Genomic DNA, 17,561 nt, shown 5'->3' on the forward strand with positions numbered 1-17,561 from the left:
TATTATAATGCAGATTTGCAAAAAAGCAGCATATGCATCAAAATAAACTATTTCCAGCAGTGCAATATGAGTCCTAAGCATCCCAGAAACGACACAGAAAGTCATAAAGTCAAACATAACTTTTAAAAACACCAGTATAGGCTCATGAGGCCCTGATGGTGAAAAACTACATTTCCGCGAAATGACGTCATTCCGGTTTTGGGCAGGTCATGGCGGACATGTGAAAGTTCGTGCTGATGGACGTAGGAAGTGTTACAAACAGCTGATCGGATCGGCAAAGCGTGTTTCTGGAATATTATGTTTTTGTTGCTGCAAGTGCTTTTTATGCAGTTTTTGCAAAGTTATATGTGGAAGGAAACTGTGACCGAGGACAAGCAGATGGCATAAGATGTAAGTACAACTCCTCCGGTTTCATATGCAAAAAAAATTATTGCGCTAGCTCACGTGGTTGCAGAGCTACCGGGATTTAAAAATAGTTACGCAAAATGGAGCGTGCTGCTCTGACCGGCTTTAAAGGGTTAGAAAACAAAAAAAAAACACTCAGAAACATTTCAGCCAAAACGCTGACGTTTAAAGCTTAAAAGCAATATGTGATGTGTTTTATATACATTGTATGCCTGAACCGTTCTGGTCAGTGGCCAAAATTTGATAATCATGATCTAATAGTAAACATTAAAATGTTTTACATGTATTTTCTACACAGACTTTACTAACATTAGCCACAATGAGATACTGTTCACAACAGACCAAGCAAAAGCTATGACAAAAATCTTAGATTGGCCAACAGCAGGTTGATTCAGCTAACTCAGGGGTGTCCAAACTTTTTTCACTGAGGGCCACATACATAAAAATATAGGAGGGGCTGGGCCACTTACTAGAAATTAGGTATATAACCTTAACTTTCGTGTATTAAAGTTAGAAAAATCACTTAAAAGTGGTCGAATAGGTTATATTGTTGAATATAATTCAAGACAAAACTGCCTTCATCACAGCTTTCCATAAATGGATCTTTATTGATTTATTCAGAAAAAGCTTTGGTAGCTCATTCTCAGAACAGCAGCCTCAGATTTCTTCTTAGACAGAAGATTTACAGCACAGAGAAAAAACAATAAAGGGGAAAATGGGACAGGTAAATTTCAAGTTTGTTATTTAAGTTATTAGGCTTAGCAACACACCTATCAGGAGTGCATATAATTTTAGTAAATTATTCTGGTGAGTATCAGCTGCGCTGGGTATGTAAATCGGGCCATCCAGCTGCGGTGCTGATCGCCACTCGTGCCAAAAATCCGGACAAATGTCACTTGATCAAGGAGCAAATCTGCATCAGATGAGATCAGCTGACTTTGCGTGTGCGTGCGCTGTGCACAGCGGTGTGTACTCTGTGTGTTAACAAGAAAAGCGCATATAAGAAAGTGGTGTGCAAAAGCAGGGTAGTGACAGAATTGATGCGCATTACTGATATTTGAAGCATGTGTACCTGCACATTAACACACGGGTACTGGAATATATTTTTTACTCAACTAAAGTGCTCGTGCTCTCGTCCACTCCCCGCAAAAAAATAGCAGCTGTGCGGTGTCTGTGGCATCGGTGCTCTCATCGCATGCGATGGAGTAAAAATCAAAAGCACAGCTGACAAGTCTTCAACAACTGGATTTCTGGACATGCTGACGTTGTTGAAGTCCTGCACTTTTTCCGGGCACATTATTTCGGTGACTTTAACGAGGCCGTGTTTTATGAGGTCTCCATCTGAAAAAGGCTTGCCATGTCTTGCGATGAGTTGGTTGACCTCATAGCTGGCTACTGTAGCCTTTTCCTGGACCTTTTGAGCACAAAAAAAAAATACTGTTGCTGACCCCGCAGGAGAGCTACCCTTTGCTTTAATTTCTGCTCTCGCTCAGCACCAGTGTAGGATGCATAGGCCTAATGTTTGGTTTCATAATGACGTCGTACATTATACTCTTTCATAACTGCCATAATTTCAGTGCAGATCAAACAGACACACTTCAACTTGAATTCTTTAAAGAAATATTCACTCTCCCACCATGTCTGAAATTTTCTGCATTCACTTTCTACCTTTCGCTTCTTTGGTTCTGCCATGTTTGGTAACTTGGGGTAAATTTCTTCTGTGATTGTCCTTTTTGGTGGAGCAACTGCCTTGATCGACAGTAGCTCCCCCTGGTGTTAAACCTAAGAAGTGCAATACACTCAAGCAAAAGTTGAAGTGCGGGCCATATTCAAAGGAGCTTGCAAAGAAAAGCGTCTGGACTTCTTTAAGTTACTTGAAGACGTTTCACCTCTCATCCGAGAGGCTTCTTCAGTTCTAAGGTCAAATGGTGGAGAGTCCCAGATATAACCCTAGTGGGAGTGTCCCCCCACAGAGGGACAAAAGGACCCCCTGATGATCCTCTAATCGCCTGAGCCAAGGTGTGGAACTGGGTGTGGGTCCCAATCAGCCAGAGTTTCGGGTGGGTTCATTGTGAAACCTGGCCCCACCTTATCATGCGAATTCCTGAGGTCAGATGGCCCAGGGTGTGAGTGGGCATTAAGGCGTCTGGGAAGGGATCTCAAAACTGGATTATAGATGGCAGAGAGTTGGTGTCGTAAACCACCGCCTCTGTTCAAAGATGGTCGCTCACAGTGGACATAGATGGCTTCTTTCACTCCTCTTTCAAACCATCTGTCCTCTCTGTCCAAAATGTGAACATTGGCATCCTCGAAAGAGTGTCCTTTATCCTTAAGATGCAGATGGACAGCTGAATCTTGTCCTGTGGAGGTCGCTCTTCTGTGTTGTGCCATGCGCTTGTGAAGTGGCTGTTTGGTCTCTCCAATGTAGAGGTCTGGGCATTCCTCGCTGCACTGTACGGCATACACCACATTGTTAAGTTTGTGTTTTGGCGTTTTGTCTTTCGGGTGAACCAGTTTTTGTCTGAGTGTGTTGCTGGGTCTGAAGTACACTGGGATGTCATGCTTGGAGAAAACCCTCCTGAGTTTCTCTGATACACCGGCTACATAGGGGATGACAATGTTGTTGCGCCTGTCCTTCTTATCCTCCCTCGCTGGTGTCTGATCTTCTTTTCTGTGCCTCTTTGCTGACTTTAAAAACGCCCATTTGGGATAGCCGCACGTTTTGAGTGCTTCCTTTACATGTGTGTGTTCCTTCTTTTTCCCTTCAGGCTTAGAGGGAACATGTTCTGCCCGGTGGTGTAGGGTCCTAATTACTCCAAGTTTGTGTTCCAGAGGGTGATGGGAGTCAAACAGGAGGTACTGGTCCGTGTGTGTGGGCTTCCGGTAAACTTCGATGTTGAGGTTGCCATTCTCTTCAATGTGCACAGCGCAGTCCAGGAAAGGCAAACAGTCATCCTTCGTGTCTTCCCTGGTGAACTTGATGTTTTTATCCACAGCGTTGATGTGCGCAGTGAAGGATTCCACTTCTTGTGTCTTGATTTTGACCCAGGTGTCGTCTACATATCTGTACCAGTGGCTGGGTACTCTTCCTTTGAAAGAGCCAAGAGCCTTGCTTTCCACTTCCTCCATGTAAAGGTTGGCTACAATAGGTGACACGGGGGAGCCCATGGCACAGCCATGTTTTTGTCTGTAATAGCCTTCGTTGTATTTGAAATATGTAGTGGTGAGGCCTTTTGTCCTTTTCCAAGTCTTGAAGGCAAGCTTGCCTTCAAGACTTGGAAAAGGACAAAATCATTGACCGCCTTACTTATCACCGCCTTTACCCAGGGGATGCCATACCCTGCATTTACGGACTTCCAAAAATCCACAAGGAAGCTGTCCCACTCAGACCCATAGTCAGTAGCATAAACTCAGCCACTTATAACATTGCAAAACACCTTGCTACCATCCTTGCTCCTCTCGTGGGGAACACCCCACACCACATCAAGAACTCCACCGATTTCACTGACAAGGTCCAGAAACTTACCCTGGATCCAGATGAAACCATAGTGTCCTTTGATGTAGTCTCTCTCTTCACTTGCATACCCACCACGGAGGCAGTGGAGACTGTCAGAAAACGACTACAAGAAGACAACTCCTTGGAGGACAGGACCAACTTCACACCCGATCAGATTTGCACACTGTTAGACCTCTGCCTCACCACTACATATTTCAAATACAACGAAGGCTATTACAGACAAAAACATGGCTGTGCCATGGGCTCCCCCGTGTCACCTATTGTAGCCAACCTTTACATGGAGGAAGTGGAAAGCAAGGCTCTTGGCTCTTTCAAAGGAAGAGTACCCAGCCACTGGTACAGATATGTAGACGACACCTGGGTCAAAATCAAGACACAAGAAGTGGAATCCTTCACTGCGCACATCAACGCTGTGGATAAAAACATCAAGTTCACCAGGGAAGACACGAAGGATGACTGTTTGCCTTTCCTGGACTGCGCTGGGCACATTGAAGAGAATGGCAACCTCAACATCGAAGTTTACCGGAAGCCCACACACACGGACCAGTACCTCCTGTTTGACTCCCATCACCCTCTGGAACACAAACTTGGAGTAATTAGGACCCTACACCACCGGGCAGAACATGTTCCCTCTAAGCCTGAAGGGAAAAAGAAGGAACACACACATGTAAAGGAAGCACTCAAAACGTGCGGCTATCCCAAATGGGCGTTTTTAAAGTCAGCAAAGAGGCACAGAAAAGAAGATCAGACACCAGCGAGGGAGGATAAGAAGGACAGGCGCAACAACATTGTCATCCCCTATGTAGCCGGTGTATCAGAGAAACTCAGGAGGGTTTTCTCCAAGCATGACATCCCAGTGTACTTCAGACCCAGCAACACACTCAGACAAAAACTGGTTCACCCGAAAGACAAAACGCCAAAACACAAACTTAACAATGTGGTGTATGCCGTACAGTGCAGCGAGGAATGCCCAGACCTCTACATTGGAGAGACCAAACAGCCACTTCACAAGCGCATGGCACAACACAGAAGAGCGACCTCCACAGGACAAGATTCAGCTGTCCATCTGCATCTTAAGGATAAAGGACACTCTTTCGAGGATGCCAATGTTCACATTTTGGACAGAGAGGACAGATGGTTTGAAAGAGGAGTGAAAGAAGCCATCTATGTCCACTGTGAGCGACCATCTTTGAACAGAGGCGGTGGTTTACGACACCAACTCTCTGCCATCTATAATCCAGTTTTGAGATCCCTTCCCAGACGCCTTAATGCCCACTCACACCCTGGGCCATCTGACCTCAGGAATTCGCATGATAAGGTGGGGCCAGGTTTCACAATGAACCCACCCGAAACTCTGGCTGATTGGGACCCACACCCAGTTCCACACCTTGGCTCAGGCGATTAGAGGATCATCAGGGGGTCCTTTTGTCCCTCTGTGGGGGGACACTCCCACTAGGGTTATATCTGGGACTCTCCACCATTTGACCTTAGAACTGAAGAAGCCTCTCGGATGAGAGGTGAAACGTCTTCAAGTAACTTAAAGAAGTCCAGACGCTTTTCTTTGCAAGCTCCTTTGACTACGATGACCTGGATGACTGAGAACCTTCACAGACATGCGGGCCATATTCTATTCTATTTATAAAGTTACTTGCGGGCCAATTAAAAATGGATCGGGCCGGAGTTTGGACACCCCTGAGCTAACTGATCATAACTGGCAATGTAATAAAAAGCCCACTTCATAAGGTTTGTGTTTGGATATCAAACTATTATCTTTCCATTAACACTGACTCTAAAAAGGACAACATGTTTTACTATGTAGCTTATACATTGTGTTTTTTGTTCTTTTAAATATGATGTGTTCTCATCAATGTTTTGTGTGTATCATAATGGGGTAATTTAAGTGTACACAAAGCACTTTTTTTTAATCTGTTTCAAAGTACTGACCAAAGTTATCTCGTCCCTTTTCTCTTCAAACCTTCACCAACACACAGCAAATATTTATATTATGAAGTATATTTATTTCAAGTATAATCCAGTCTTAAGCCTGATCCATTTTTGGTACTGAATTTAGCGTAACATATGGTCAAATGAGACTACGGGTGAAAGGGATACTTCTGACCAACGGGACCATTATAGCTGCAGTTAGGCTGTTTCAGATACACAACCCTTTACAGTGAATATGTGTGTTAATGAAAATTAAAACTTGAACTCTGCTGTTGCTGCCTTTCAGGTCTCCCTGTCAGGCTAAGCGCATTCGTTTTTTTAGAGGACTGCATTCACTCTGTGTGGCCGAATACCAAGGAAAAGGCCACAAACACGCTACTATGAATTCTGTTTAATAAAGTGAGCACAGGAGTGTTTTGTCTTGAATTCGGCATCACTACGGTTAAACTCCCCCAAATACTAAATAAAATAATGAGAAAAGTTAAAATGATAGAAATCAATCACTTAGAACAGCAAATGTGACGATAAAACATAATCTGCCATGGTTTGATACTCGTTTCTATGCAACTGCTGAATACCATGAAATCATGTATTGAAAGTGGTTTTGTAACCTCAAAAACTTCAGATCTTTGCAACAGTGTGTTTGTGTCTGAGCCCGAGCTCAAATGAAACAAGTAAGTGAATTTGTCAGAACCGGGCAACACAATTACCTCGGAAAAGTCCATGTGACAGGAATCAATATGACACAAAGCACTCAGCCATTAACTCTTCTCCATAACAAAGTGTGCACCTGTCTTTCCAAAGAACAGTTGATTATTGAACTTAGAAAGCCTTTTACTTTTTGATCTACTATTTGGTCTATGCAACATTACAAAACAGCTACTGTTTTACAAGATAGGAAATAATGAATGGACTGCTGAAGTTGCACCTATAGAAAAGTTAAGTCCGATCAGGTCCCTTTATTAGCTTATCTGACCACAGCTTATTCACTGCTGGGACAGAAGAGATAGGAAGAGAGGAACAGGAGTGATCTATACAACCCTCACCTACTGTTTTGTTTTTGACTGAACATTTTCGTATTTTGCAGCAGGGGGCCCCATTAAACTGTGTATCAATCGACAACAGAACTGAATTCACATTAGATATGTTGTCCTCGTGTCTGAAATTTGCTACGGACAATTGTCTAGAAATACAAAGACCTTGTAGCACACTGTAAATCCATCACACCAATCTGAGGTGAAGGAATCAGTTAAGATATAACGTTTTGATATGGCCTCGGGGTTCAAGATGTAATGATTAAATGGGCAAAAGGCAAACACTGAAGTTATGGATATCAAGAACAAACCAGTTATGGAGTAGAAGGAAACCACGACAACTCTGGGGAGCATTCAGCAGACCCACACAGTGGCAAAGTCACAGGACTAACAGATGGGGAAGAGCCTAATAGATTTTAGCTCCTTGGCCACACCTCCCACACAGCCCCAGTCCTCTGGTGTTTTCTGTTTTAAATGTGGGGGAAAAGGGTGAAGTCAGCAAAAACAAACTGCCACCATTAAATCATCTTCCAGGATCTAATGTCAGAGCAGTAATGGGAATGCACCCATGATCGCAAAGGTTACTCCTTTCTTGAATCTCTGTGCTAGCTTTTCTTTCTCTGTATCCCTCTACCCCTCGTGCTCATCCCCTAACCACGAGTCAGCTGTGGCCAAGATCATGTCTTATTTGCTGGCTGCTGTTCTGCCATAAAACACTCTTTACTTGATGAGGATGGATGGGGACATCTAAAGCTCACCGTGGTGAGTTGGTTTCACCTGAAGGAGACGCCTAAATTAATGCTGCCACCCTGTTCAAACCCAAAATTTCCCTCTTACATATTTTCCAAATATAGTTTGAACTCCAAAGCCCACCCAGCCTCCTGCAGAAACAGTGCATCTTGTTAATATCTGCTACTAAATTTGATTCTTTATTTATATTCAGGATGGCAGCATTACAAATTGAGCTATATCTCAAGAGATACTTTCAACTGGTAAAAAAAATCCTAACCCAGCTTGCCTTACATTTAAAAGCGACACATAAGATCCATAGATGCATCTTTTTAAATTTTTTCCTTCAGTCCAAGAGAGATACACGACCTAGTCGAAGATACTGTGCAGCATAACTCCTTCAAACTGAATGCTGAACACCGGAGCCTGCTACAGTGTTGGTCTCTATAGCTAATCTCTTTCTTATTAACAATGGTATGGGGATATATACACACACACACACACATATGCATATATACATGTATCGCCAGTCTGTCGCAGGGCTAACACATGGAAACAGACAATCATTTGCACTCACATTCCCGCCTACAAGCAATTCCCTTACTAACTGCATGTCTTTGGACTTGCATCCTCAGACTGTATGCTAAGCCAAAGAAAGAAGACCGAGGACAACAAAGTATGAGTATATTAAAAAGATGGCCACAACTCACCACATGGTTAGTGGATACCTCAGGCAGCAGAAACCTGAGAGAGAAGAGGAGAAAGAACAAGTGGCTGATACTGAGAAATCCTACCAATGGCTGGATAAAGCTATTGGTAGGACAGCACAGAGAAACTAATCATGACAGCTAAGAAACAACCAGGGTCTTGCCTGGTGTGGATACCACACCAGGCAAGACCCTGGTTGTTTATGATGCAAAGATGCCCCCTGAGACAGTCCAGCACACAACAGCTGGATACGAGATGCTAGCAGGCAGGACATACATATATAGAACCCCATAACCAAGCAGCTGGCATAGTATACAGCAACATCTGTGTCGAGTATGGCCATAAAATTATGAAGTCAAAATGTTGGTTGAGAATGACCAAGCTAAGATCCTGTGGGACTTCCAGATACACAAGAACAAACTGGTGATGGCTAACGAACTGGACACAGTAGTGGCAGACAAGCATAAGCCCGTAGTGACAGATGTAGCCATACCAAGTGATAGAAACATAAAGAAGAAAAACAAGAATCTCAAGAAATACCAAGTGCTAAGAGAGGAGCTCGAGAAGATGTGGAAGGTAAAGGTAACAGTGGTCCCCGTGGTAATCGGAGCATGCGGGCAGTGAACCAAGCTGGGCGAGTGATTCAGAGACATCTGTCCAGAAGAGCACAGTCTAAGAACAGGTAACATACTGCGTAGGACCCTCAAGCTTCCAAACCTCTGGTAGATGACCCGAGTTTGAAGTTTTTTATACATACATTCTCTCAAACACAGAGACGTGCATGGAGGGAGGAAGGAACATAGGTCCTATGAATGAAATGCTTTGATTCAGCCAGTTTGTTCTAGTAGTGTCTGATGAAGCATTTTTATTGCAGGTGTCTGATAAACAATACGGCTCAATGTGAAACTAATGATATTAACACAGTATCCGAGAAATATGTGGTCCAGGTTTTGCACTGATTATGAAATGTAATGCGATTTATAGCACTTTTCTAGTCTTACTGACCACTCAAAGCACTTCAGAATACAAACTTCATTTAGCAAAACATTCATAGTCTTTGTGAAGGCTGCAATACCTGTACTACACAAAAATGGTTCCAAGCGGGGTTCGAACCAAGAACCTTTTTCGCTCTGAGGTAGTAGCACTAACCACTTCACCGCAGCACTGGCCGACTAACAACTATGTGTGTTAGCTGATAGCATTCCACTCGCTTGCCCAAATATGGTCATTTTAGTCTCATAAATAAATCAATTTTAAAAAATACATTTCAAAGCCTACAATATAGTGACTTTACATATCAAAGAATGTTGTCATAGTGGCTGTGTCCATCTTTTTGCCCAAGGTTCTCACACATTTCTGTATTCTCTCTAGTGGCCTGTATTTGACTTACTGCTCCGTAATGAAAATATTCACTTATAAGCCAACGTTAGGCCATATATCTACATATCTACATCCTATTACTGAAAGACATCAGCTGGCTTAATAACAACATGTATGCTATGTTACAGTTAATGTACAGTAGGGCTGCCACGATTAGTCGACTAGTCACGTCATTTGAAGCTTTGTAAGATCACAAAAGACGCAGGAATAAGTAGCAGGATTTAAGAGTGTAATAACGGACTGAAACAGAAGATGGCAGCACTGCATGTACAAGGATGCCAGCTGCCGTTAAACCCCGAAGAAGAAGAAGAAACTCTGTCCCAGAATTCATAGCGCAGCCCAGCTCAGTTTCCAACAATGGTGGCAGCTAGTTAGTTTTAATATGACTCTTATTATTCTTTCTGGGTCACAAAATAAACGTTTAACATATTTTCAGGCGAGAATGTAGCTGTGTAAACCTCAAATATCTGCTCAGTTTATCAAGACACCACATATTTTCAAAAGCGCTCCGACGTTTTCGGAGACGTCTGTTACCCACTAGCTCGATAGCTAGCCGGGGGCTAGGCTAACTAGAGCCGTGAGAACCCCGGACTCCCGGCAGATCGTTTTCAAACCCACCGCCGTCTTTCGCTACTCAGGTTAAATATATATAAGTCACTTAGATAACCTAAAAATGTTATTGTTTGGCTTTTTTTAGTATTTTATTTGTTCCTGAGTAAATCGGTTTGGCTGAGATTAAAGTTTTTACACAGCTGAATAAACGTCAAGCAGACAGCTGATTATCAGAAGTGTGAGATGCTCCAGAATATACTCCGGTGTCCTGTTATATTTTAGATGGCAAGGAGTTTATTAAACTTCACCAAAACAATCAGCAAATTTCATTAAAATTTAATAAACTATCATCTTGTCTTTATTTTTAGTTAGCACATACCTTAAACACTTAAAGCTGTAAGCTAATGATAGTTATATAAGAGCAGATGCTGCAATAAGCTGTACGTTTTACGTCCAATGTATGATGTTCTGATTAGTTGACTAATCGCAAAAATAATCAGTGACTATTCGACTATCAAAATAATCATTTACATTTCTAATGTACAGTTAGCAACCAGTTTATTGACTTCAGTGTCTTTTGTTCTTAATCTTTTTTTCATTGTTCGGCTTGTCCAACCACGGACCTAATTGTGAACGTGGACGATTTGCTGTAGTATGAAAACCGAAAAAGAAAACATTAACATCCTACAAATAGAAGGTTTGTAGTTACTTTTGCTTTTTTACCGTCTTTGTTTTGTTTCGTAAAAATTTTTGTCACTGCAATAACACAATCAACCACATCTGTTGAAACTTTACGTAGGCCACGAAGCAATATTTCCTCTGCCCCCACCTCCACCAACAAGGCCCCTTCGCAGGCGATAAATCACAGATGACAGAGGGCACTACATGCACAAGCGGACCGCCATGCCGCAGCTTTACAACAATTAATTAACTGTCTGACAGTCATTTATCATGGCAACAATAAGGTGAAAAAGTCAAGAGTTTATTAAAGCTCTGCTTATTTTTCAAGAGCTATAGACCATAGGAAACACTTCATATACATGTACAAATACATATGCAACATTCACATTCTTACTTCATACAGAATGACAGTAACACAAAACACAATTAATCAGAAAGAATCCCTTAAAAGCACATCTGTAAACAAATATTTGCCATATAAAGAAAATATGGTAGTCACTTCTCGAACACGCACAAATCAGAGTTCGAACTCGGCAACACAAGCTTAAGGTTACTACAATTAAGTATGTTGGCACAAAGTGAAGACATGTTTGGCCTTTTTAATAAATACTGTACACCGCATCACACTAAATGACTACCTGTTTTTCAAAAGCGACAAGACAACATCACTAATTTTCTGAAGTTATGGTACAGATCTGATATAGCCATGCACTGTAGAACTGATATGCAGTCTTTGAGACTGACTAGGAGTAATGGGATAAGGACTGGTCAGGGGTCAGTAGGTCATTCTGAAATCTTATCCCAAGAGAAAACTCCATGTGGTGCTGTTTCTGGACAAACTCTGGAAAAAGCAAACAGCAGTAAAATGCCTGCAACTGCAGTAACTGTTCTCAAAAGCATGCATATATGGCCCCAAATAGGCAATGGAGTGACATTTGAGGGCAGAATCTGACACTTGTCTGAAGCCCTGGGAGAGCAGCAATAAGATATTGTTTTGACAGCACTTCGGGCCACCAGAGACATGCAAACACAGCTGCGCTTCTTTCTGAGGACGTCAGTTTAACTGTCACTTCAAGATATGAGACAAAGGAAGACTTCTAAATGCGTAAAGACATTAAAGACACTAATGACATTAGGACTAATATTTAAATGCTATTACTGCTAACTGCTAACTACACTAGCTCCTTCCGACTACAGCTGCTTACCACAGTTGATTACTTTACTCCTTTATGTGATACAACAGAAACTTTGTGTATTAGAAATTTTGCATTTTCTGTACATAATCCTGTTTCTTAATATTTGTTCTCCTCAGTATTCATCAGCACACAACACAACAATCAACTTTAGAAAAGCCTACGTTCAAGAAAGTTTCCAGTTAACCATATTTAATAATAGACACCATTGACCAGAACCGATAGGTGACACAGGCAGGTCAAATGTGTGGCACGCCAGAGTAGAAGCAAAGCGAAGCATGTCGAAACGCTGGTTTCAGGAGTACGCCTAGACGCAGAGAGGGTTACGTTGAGACATAGTCTAAAGTGCTCCACAGCAGCACATTCAGCTTACTACAGGACTTCCTTTAAGAATTTTTTACAGAGTTGAACGCTAAACAAACTTAGCTGCTTTATTAATTGAGAAAGCTTGATCCTACTCGACTGATTATACTTGAACAGAGCAATACGGGTGTTCATGTTTCACTGTTACTGTCTAATGTTAATCTAAAACAATGTTCAAAAGGAAATACAGCACACATTAAAGAAGTAATGACAATATTTCATGAAAACCGTTAAAGATAACTCAAATGTATTACAGATGTTAATTTCAGGTGGCTTAATAGTAAACGCTCTCATTTTCTACTTGTTTTCTTTTTGTTTTTTTGCTCATGTATTTTAGTCAGTCGTCAAAAGTGTTTAAATCCTAACATCTTGCTGCATGCAGCTGTGTCCAAATAATAAGATAAGTTAATGGTCATATGTGCAAGCAGTTGAGAGTCCAACACTAATAAAAATATAGTAATGAAATGAAATATAACTGTGTCTGACAACAATTCATCATGTAGGGCTCCGTGTTTTAGATTCACACAGATCTGCTCAATTTCGCTGGTCCAGTTTGGATCAGAGGTGGCTGTGGGGCGGCGTGATGGTCTCGTTCTTCAGCCTGACTTGACTGCCATTCTTCAAATGCTTCAATTTGTCTCTCTCTCTCTAAGCCAACGGTCATCTGTCCCGAGTTCTTATGGGAGGTGAGGTAGCTGCCCCAGCTCTCACAACCTGTGCAATGCAAAGATAGAAAGAGTCAGGGCAGCACACCTCACACCCCGACCAGAACCCCTGAAACTCAAATGCTGCCTCAAGAGCACCAAAAATAACACACAAATACTTTAGTACTCAAGTGCTGAGCTCATTCCAATCTGTTAAAACGACACTGGTGCATGTCAATGTGAATGAAAAACTGTAATATTTGTAACATTCATTCTACATCGGTGTGATACTTTACACTACAGACACTACTTAGCAGATTGTTGCAAAAGAAAAGACATTAAAGATTTAAACTGTTGAATAAAACTCTAGTTAATAACAGGATGCCTGAATCAACCCAGCACAAGTACTGGATGATAGATGATGGTTTTATTTCAACTCACAAGAATCCAAACACGAGAAAGTGTTTGTACTCTTCTTTGTTTCCTGTCACTCATCGGGGTATTTAATAGTCACAATAGAATTTTCTGCACTTTTTTTTTAATTTAAAGGATGGGCATTTGTTGCTTCACTATTTGTCTGATCTTGAAAAGAAGACAGTGAATTCTAGAGCACATAGTAATTCACACTATCCACATTATTTATACCGAGTAAAGAAAAAGAAGAGCGGTACACACTAGAGACCACTGAGTGTCAAGCTTCTTTTTGAATGACTTAAATCAATGATGGAACTGAAACAATGAGTAAAGTAGAAGAGATGAGAATTTATAATTTAGTCACTGCAATAAAACTGTAGCAAAATTACAGAATTGATGCTGAACCCTTTCTAAAGTTATCCAAAAGCTTGGAAAAAAAAGCAAATGTTGATTTTGCACCAACAAACAAACAAACACCTGCAGATTAGGACAGATGTTTTACAAAAATGGATGAAAAACACAAGTGACTTCATGCATCATCTTTGAATTTACAATAGAACGGCTAAAGTTATATTTCAACATAACCTTTTAAAAACTGATAAAGTTACAAGTCTATGTGCACTCTAGAGCAACAAGACAATGTTCATGAAGGGAACTGTGTTCAGTGGGAAGTGTAAATAATTGGAAAAAAGAATCTGAGGGTTTCATCACAGGGCAATGTCCTGACAAGGTCCCCATTATTACCAACTTTTTTAAATTATTTTTTTCATAGAATGCCAAATGCCAAGAAGAATTCTGTTTATTAGACACCTGACATCAGGGGTAGAAGAAATTCTGCTGTTCATTATGCCTTAATGAACTGTGCAAATGTATGTGGCAGGTCAATATAGAGCGCCTATGGAGAAGAAATCGTCAACCCCCTCATTCTGCAGAGCATAGGCAGCCCGAGCCTAATGAAGACTGAACTTTAATCATCAGGAGGATATGGTTGCGTCATGGGACACACACACACGCACGCACACACAAATAATAACCTCTGAGACACACACACTTGCATTAGCTCACCTCACAAGGTTTTCATTGTCGCCTGGTCCTTTGCAGGTTGTACACTCAGTCCTCGTGTCATCAGCTTTTGGTTTTTTCTGCATTGCAGACTGGCGTTGTCGCCGTTCCCGTGGCAGAGGTTCCTATGGAAACAAGGCTGATTAGGAATGAGACCTGTATGAGTGCTTGTTGAGTAGTAAAAAATAATGAGTATTAAACTGGGGAAAGTACATTAAAGCATTATTTCCACAATATAACTGATGAATGTGATAACTGGCCCCTATTGAAACTTTACATTAACTACTAAAACAGCTCTATGGATGCTATGCAGATGATTTCCAGTTTTATTTACCCATAAAGCCAGTTGACACACACCAATTAGTTAAACTGCATAAATGTCATAAAGACCTGGATGACCTCTAATTTCTGGCTTCTAAATTCAGATAAAACTGAGGTTATTGTACTCACCCCTAAAATGGTAAAAACCCTGTTGTGGTCCTGGATCTTTGACCCAGTATTTTCAGTTGTGTTGTTGACTTGTGATTTATTTCTTTTGGATCTGAGATGATTTACTGTTCTAGTTCACCATCTTGTCCTTTGAGGATTACACTGTTCCCTGGGATTTCTGAGTGAGTTTGTTCTCTGTGCTCTTATGATTGTGTTATTTCTGTTTCCTGCCCAGTCTGTTCTAGTTTTGTCTCCGTCTCTTGTCCTCAGTGTTTCCTGTGGTAATCAGTCATCTGTTTATCTCCGGTCCCTGTGTCACGTTCAAACATCTTAGCCTGGGTCTCAGCATGTTTATTGGTCATATCCTGTTTTATTTTCATAGTCCCCTGTCTCATGTGCATGATATTCAGTTTTGCCTTATCAGTTAGATTCTGTTCAGCTGTGTTCCCAAGTGTGTCCACTTTGTCCTAATCTCCCTAACGTACTTCCTCACTGATTACAAATGTGAACCAAGCAGTCACATTAATAAATCAGCATACACAGGAACATAACTCCTTTTATCTGTGCATGTGTTATTAAAAATGACATAAACATTAATATCCTGGAGCCTGTAAAATACTAACTTTTTGCATCTTTACTTGTTTGCATACCTAAACCTCAGAAAGTTCACAAAAAACTTAATGAATTGTTTTTTCAACAGAAGTTCCTATAAAATGCAACTTTATAGTAAAGTCTGTACCACGATCAGGAAACATGACAGATCAGATTAAAGCTACATGCCAGTAGTAATGACGTTTTCATAAAATGAGTCCATCAGTCTATAGGAATATTTGCTCTGAGTTTATTACGTACCTGAGACAACATTCAGAACTTGGAATCATCCATGAGCATCCCAAAACCAAAATAGTTGAATGTTATTAAACAGTGATTATCAGCATCAGGGCTGTCTAACTGTCTAACTTGTTCATTAAAACCAACTGAAGTGTGTATGTACAAAAGTTTCTACAACTCTGTCATGAGCACAACTAATTCTAAAAATAAACAACAACACATCAAGTCGTGCACTGTACCATCTTGTGTATAAGAAAACAGATACACAGATGTGCCCCTCAGTCTCCTAGTAGACACACATTTGCCTTGTTCACAAGATTTTCATAACACTTGACCTCTGACTTTGAGGTCAAAGTGACTGAGATTTGTCCAAAACTTCTTTCTTTGTAGATGCACCTATAGTATCAATTTCAAAATTCTAGTTGACTTCCTTCTTGAGTTATCACAGTCACAAGATTCTCTGACCTCTGACCTCAAACTCATCCAACATTGTCATAGATATACCTGTGATATCTATTTGAAGTTAATGCATTTACAAATTAGGTGTTCACCTGCCCGGCAGGATGACAACAACACCTCACCAGTGTTTTAAGCTAAGGGGTAAACAGCTTTGGTCTTATTAGCCCAGCTTGACCTTTTCTGTCAGTCTCGCAATCACAAACTCGGCAAAGGAGAGAAAAAAAAGCTTAAAAACATTTGCATTCTTCCTCTTACATCCTTAAAGTATGTATTGAAATCTGTACTGTGAGGAAAGTCAGTTCCTTTAAACAGTAGGATTCTTCTTGAAGAAACAATTAACTATTTTTGAATTTCAATAGAGGAACAATACTGGCAGATAGGAGTAAGAAAAGGCAAAAACAAAAAAACCTGGAATGACAGAGTGCGACAAAGAAGCAAACGTGGGTAAAGGTAGAAGAGCTTAACTGAATGTCTCAGGAACATGTTGTTTAGAACAATACCTTTTTTCTGTAGAGAAATAAATCAACAAACCTCAATTTTATCTTCTCGCTCCTCACAGACTGGAACTCTCTTCCTCTTCTGCCCTCTGGTTCTCTATTTAAAAAAATAAATTAAAAATCCGAACGGTAATGTAAATGGTTGAGATGGTAATGCCATACAAAATACAAAACAATACAATATAATTTTAAGAAAAAAATTAAGACATTTTTATTTCTGGGTGGGTCAAAGCCTTGTCTGACACCTTATAGCTTGATTTTTCTCTGCTGAAATCCAGATCAGAGAAGAAATTAATTTTAGTAATCCAGGTGTTGGTTGCTTTCTAAAAGGCTTTCAAGCAATGTGGCATTCTTGGTTCATTTCATTTGCCTTAGATTGTGTCCTTGAAGGAACAGGAAGGGGCTGCCAAAGGTAGCTTGAAGAAGAGACATTGTATAACATGAAGACAAGAAACTCTATGGTTCTATCTATGGAAGAATCTACAGATAGAATCTATGGAAGAGTACTGAAATGACAAACACATGTCTTCCTACACCCTTGCTGGTTTGTGGACTGATCTGGCTGGGTCCTGGTTCGGTTCTGAGCTTTGGCCCCTGTGGGGACGTGGTCATGGAGGGTGGGGTAATCCTTCCCTACTGCTTCCAGGTGAGCATTGCTGCCCAGGTACAGGTCTTGTTGGTTCCAGGGAGCGCGGCTGGATGTTCTGTCGTGGTCTTTG

The 17,561-nt window shown here is 41.0% G+C and overlaps 2 protein-coding genes across 7 annotated transcripts in view; both read right to left on the reverse strand.

The window, feature by feature from the left end:
- LOC146493814 (uncharacterized) overlaps positions 1 to 3,629 on the reverse strand; it is a 136,980-nt gene extending 133,351 nt beyond the window's left edge. The window contains exon 1 of the mRNA XM_085148954.1: positions 539 to 3,629. Coding sequence (XP_085005080.1) covers positions 2,407 to 3,573 — 1,167 coding nt within the window. The 5' untranslated portion in view covers positions 3,574 to 3,629 and the 3' untranslated portion in view covers positions 539 to 2,406. The remainder of the gene's footprint in view (positions 1 to 538) is intronic.
- Positions 1 to 17,561, reverse strand: part of phf14 (PHD finger protein 14) — a 132,683-nt gene that overhangs the window by 41,732 nt on the left and 73,390 nt on the right. For 2 of the 6 annotated variants that reach the window (XM_085148943.1, XM_085148942.1), the window contains exons 15-16: positions 16,877 to 16,939; positions 14,630 to 14,751 (exon numbers count right to left, since the gene is read on the reverse strand). The exons of 1 other annotated variant lie outside the window; for it this stretch is intronic. In XM_085148943.1, the coding sequence (XP_085005069.1) occupies positions 14,630 to 14,751; positions 16,877 to 16,939 (185 nt within the window). Of the gene's footprint in view, positions 1 to 5,615; positions 8,374 to 12,616; positions 13,221 to 14,629; positions 14,752 to 16,876; positions 16,940 to 17,561 lie in introns of those variants that run through there. 3 more of the 6 variants (XM_085148945.1, XM_085148944.1, XM_085148946.1) reach the window with 3 other exon arrangements.

The sequence above is a fragment of the Neolamprologus multifasciatus genome, chromosome 22 (assembly GCF_963576455.1).
Source record: "Neolamprologus multifasciatus chromosome 22, fNeoMul1.2, whole genome shotgun sequence".
Classification (NCBI taxonomy): Eukaryota; Metazoa; Chordata; class Actinopteri; order Cichliformes; family Cichlidae; genus Neolamprologus; species Neolamprologus multifasciatus.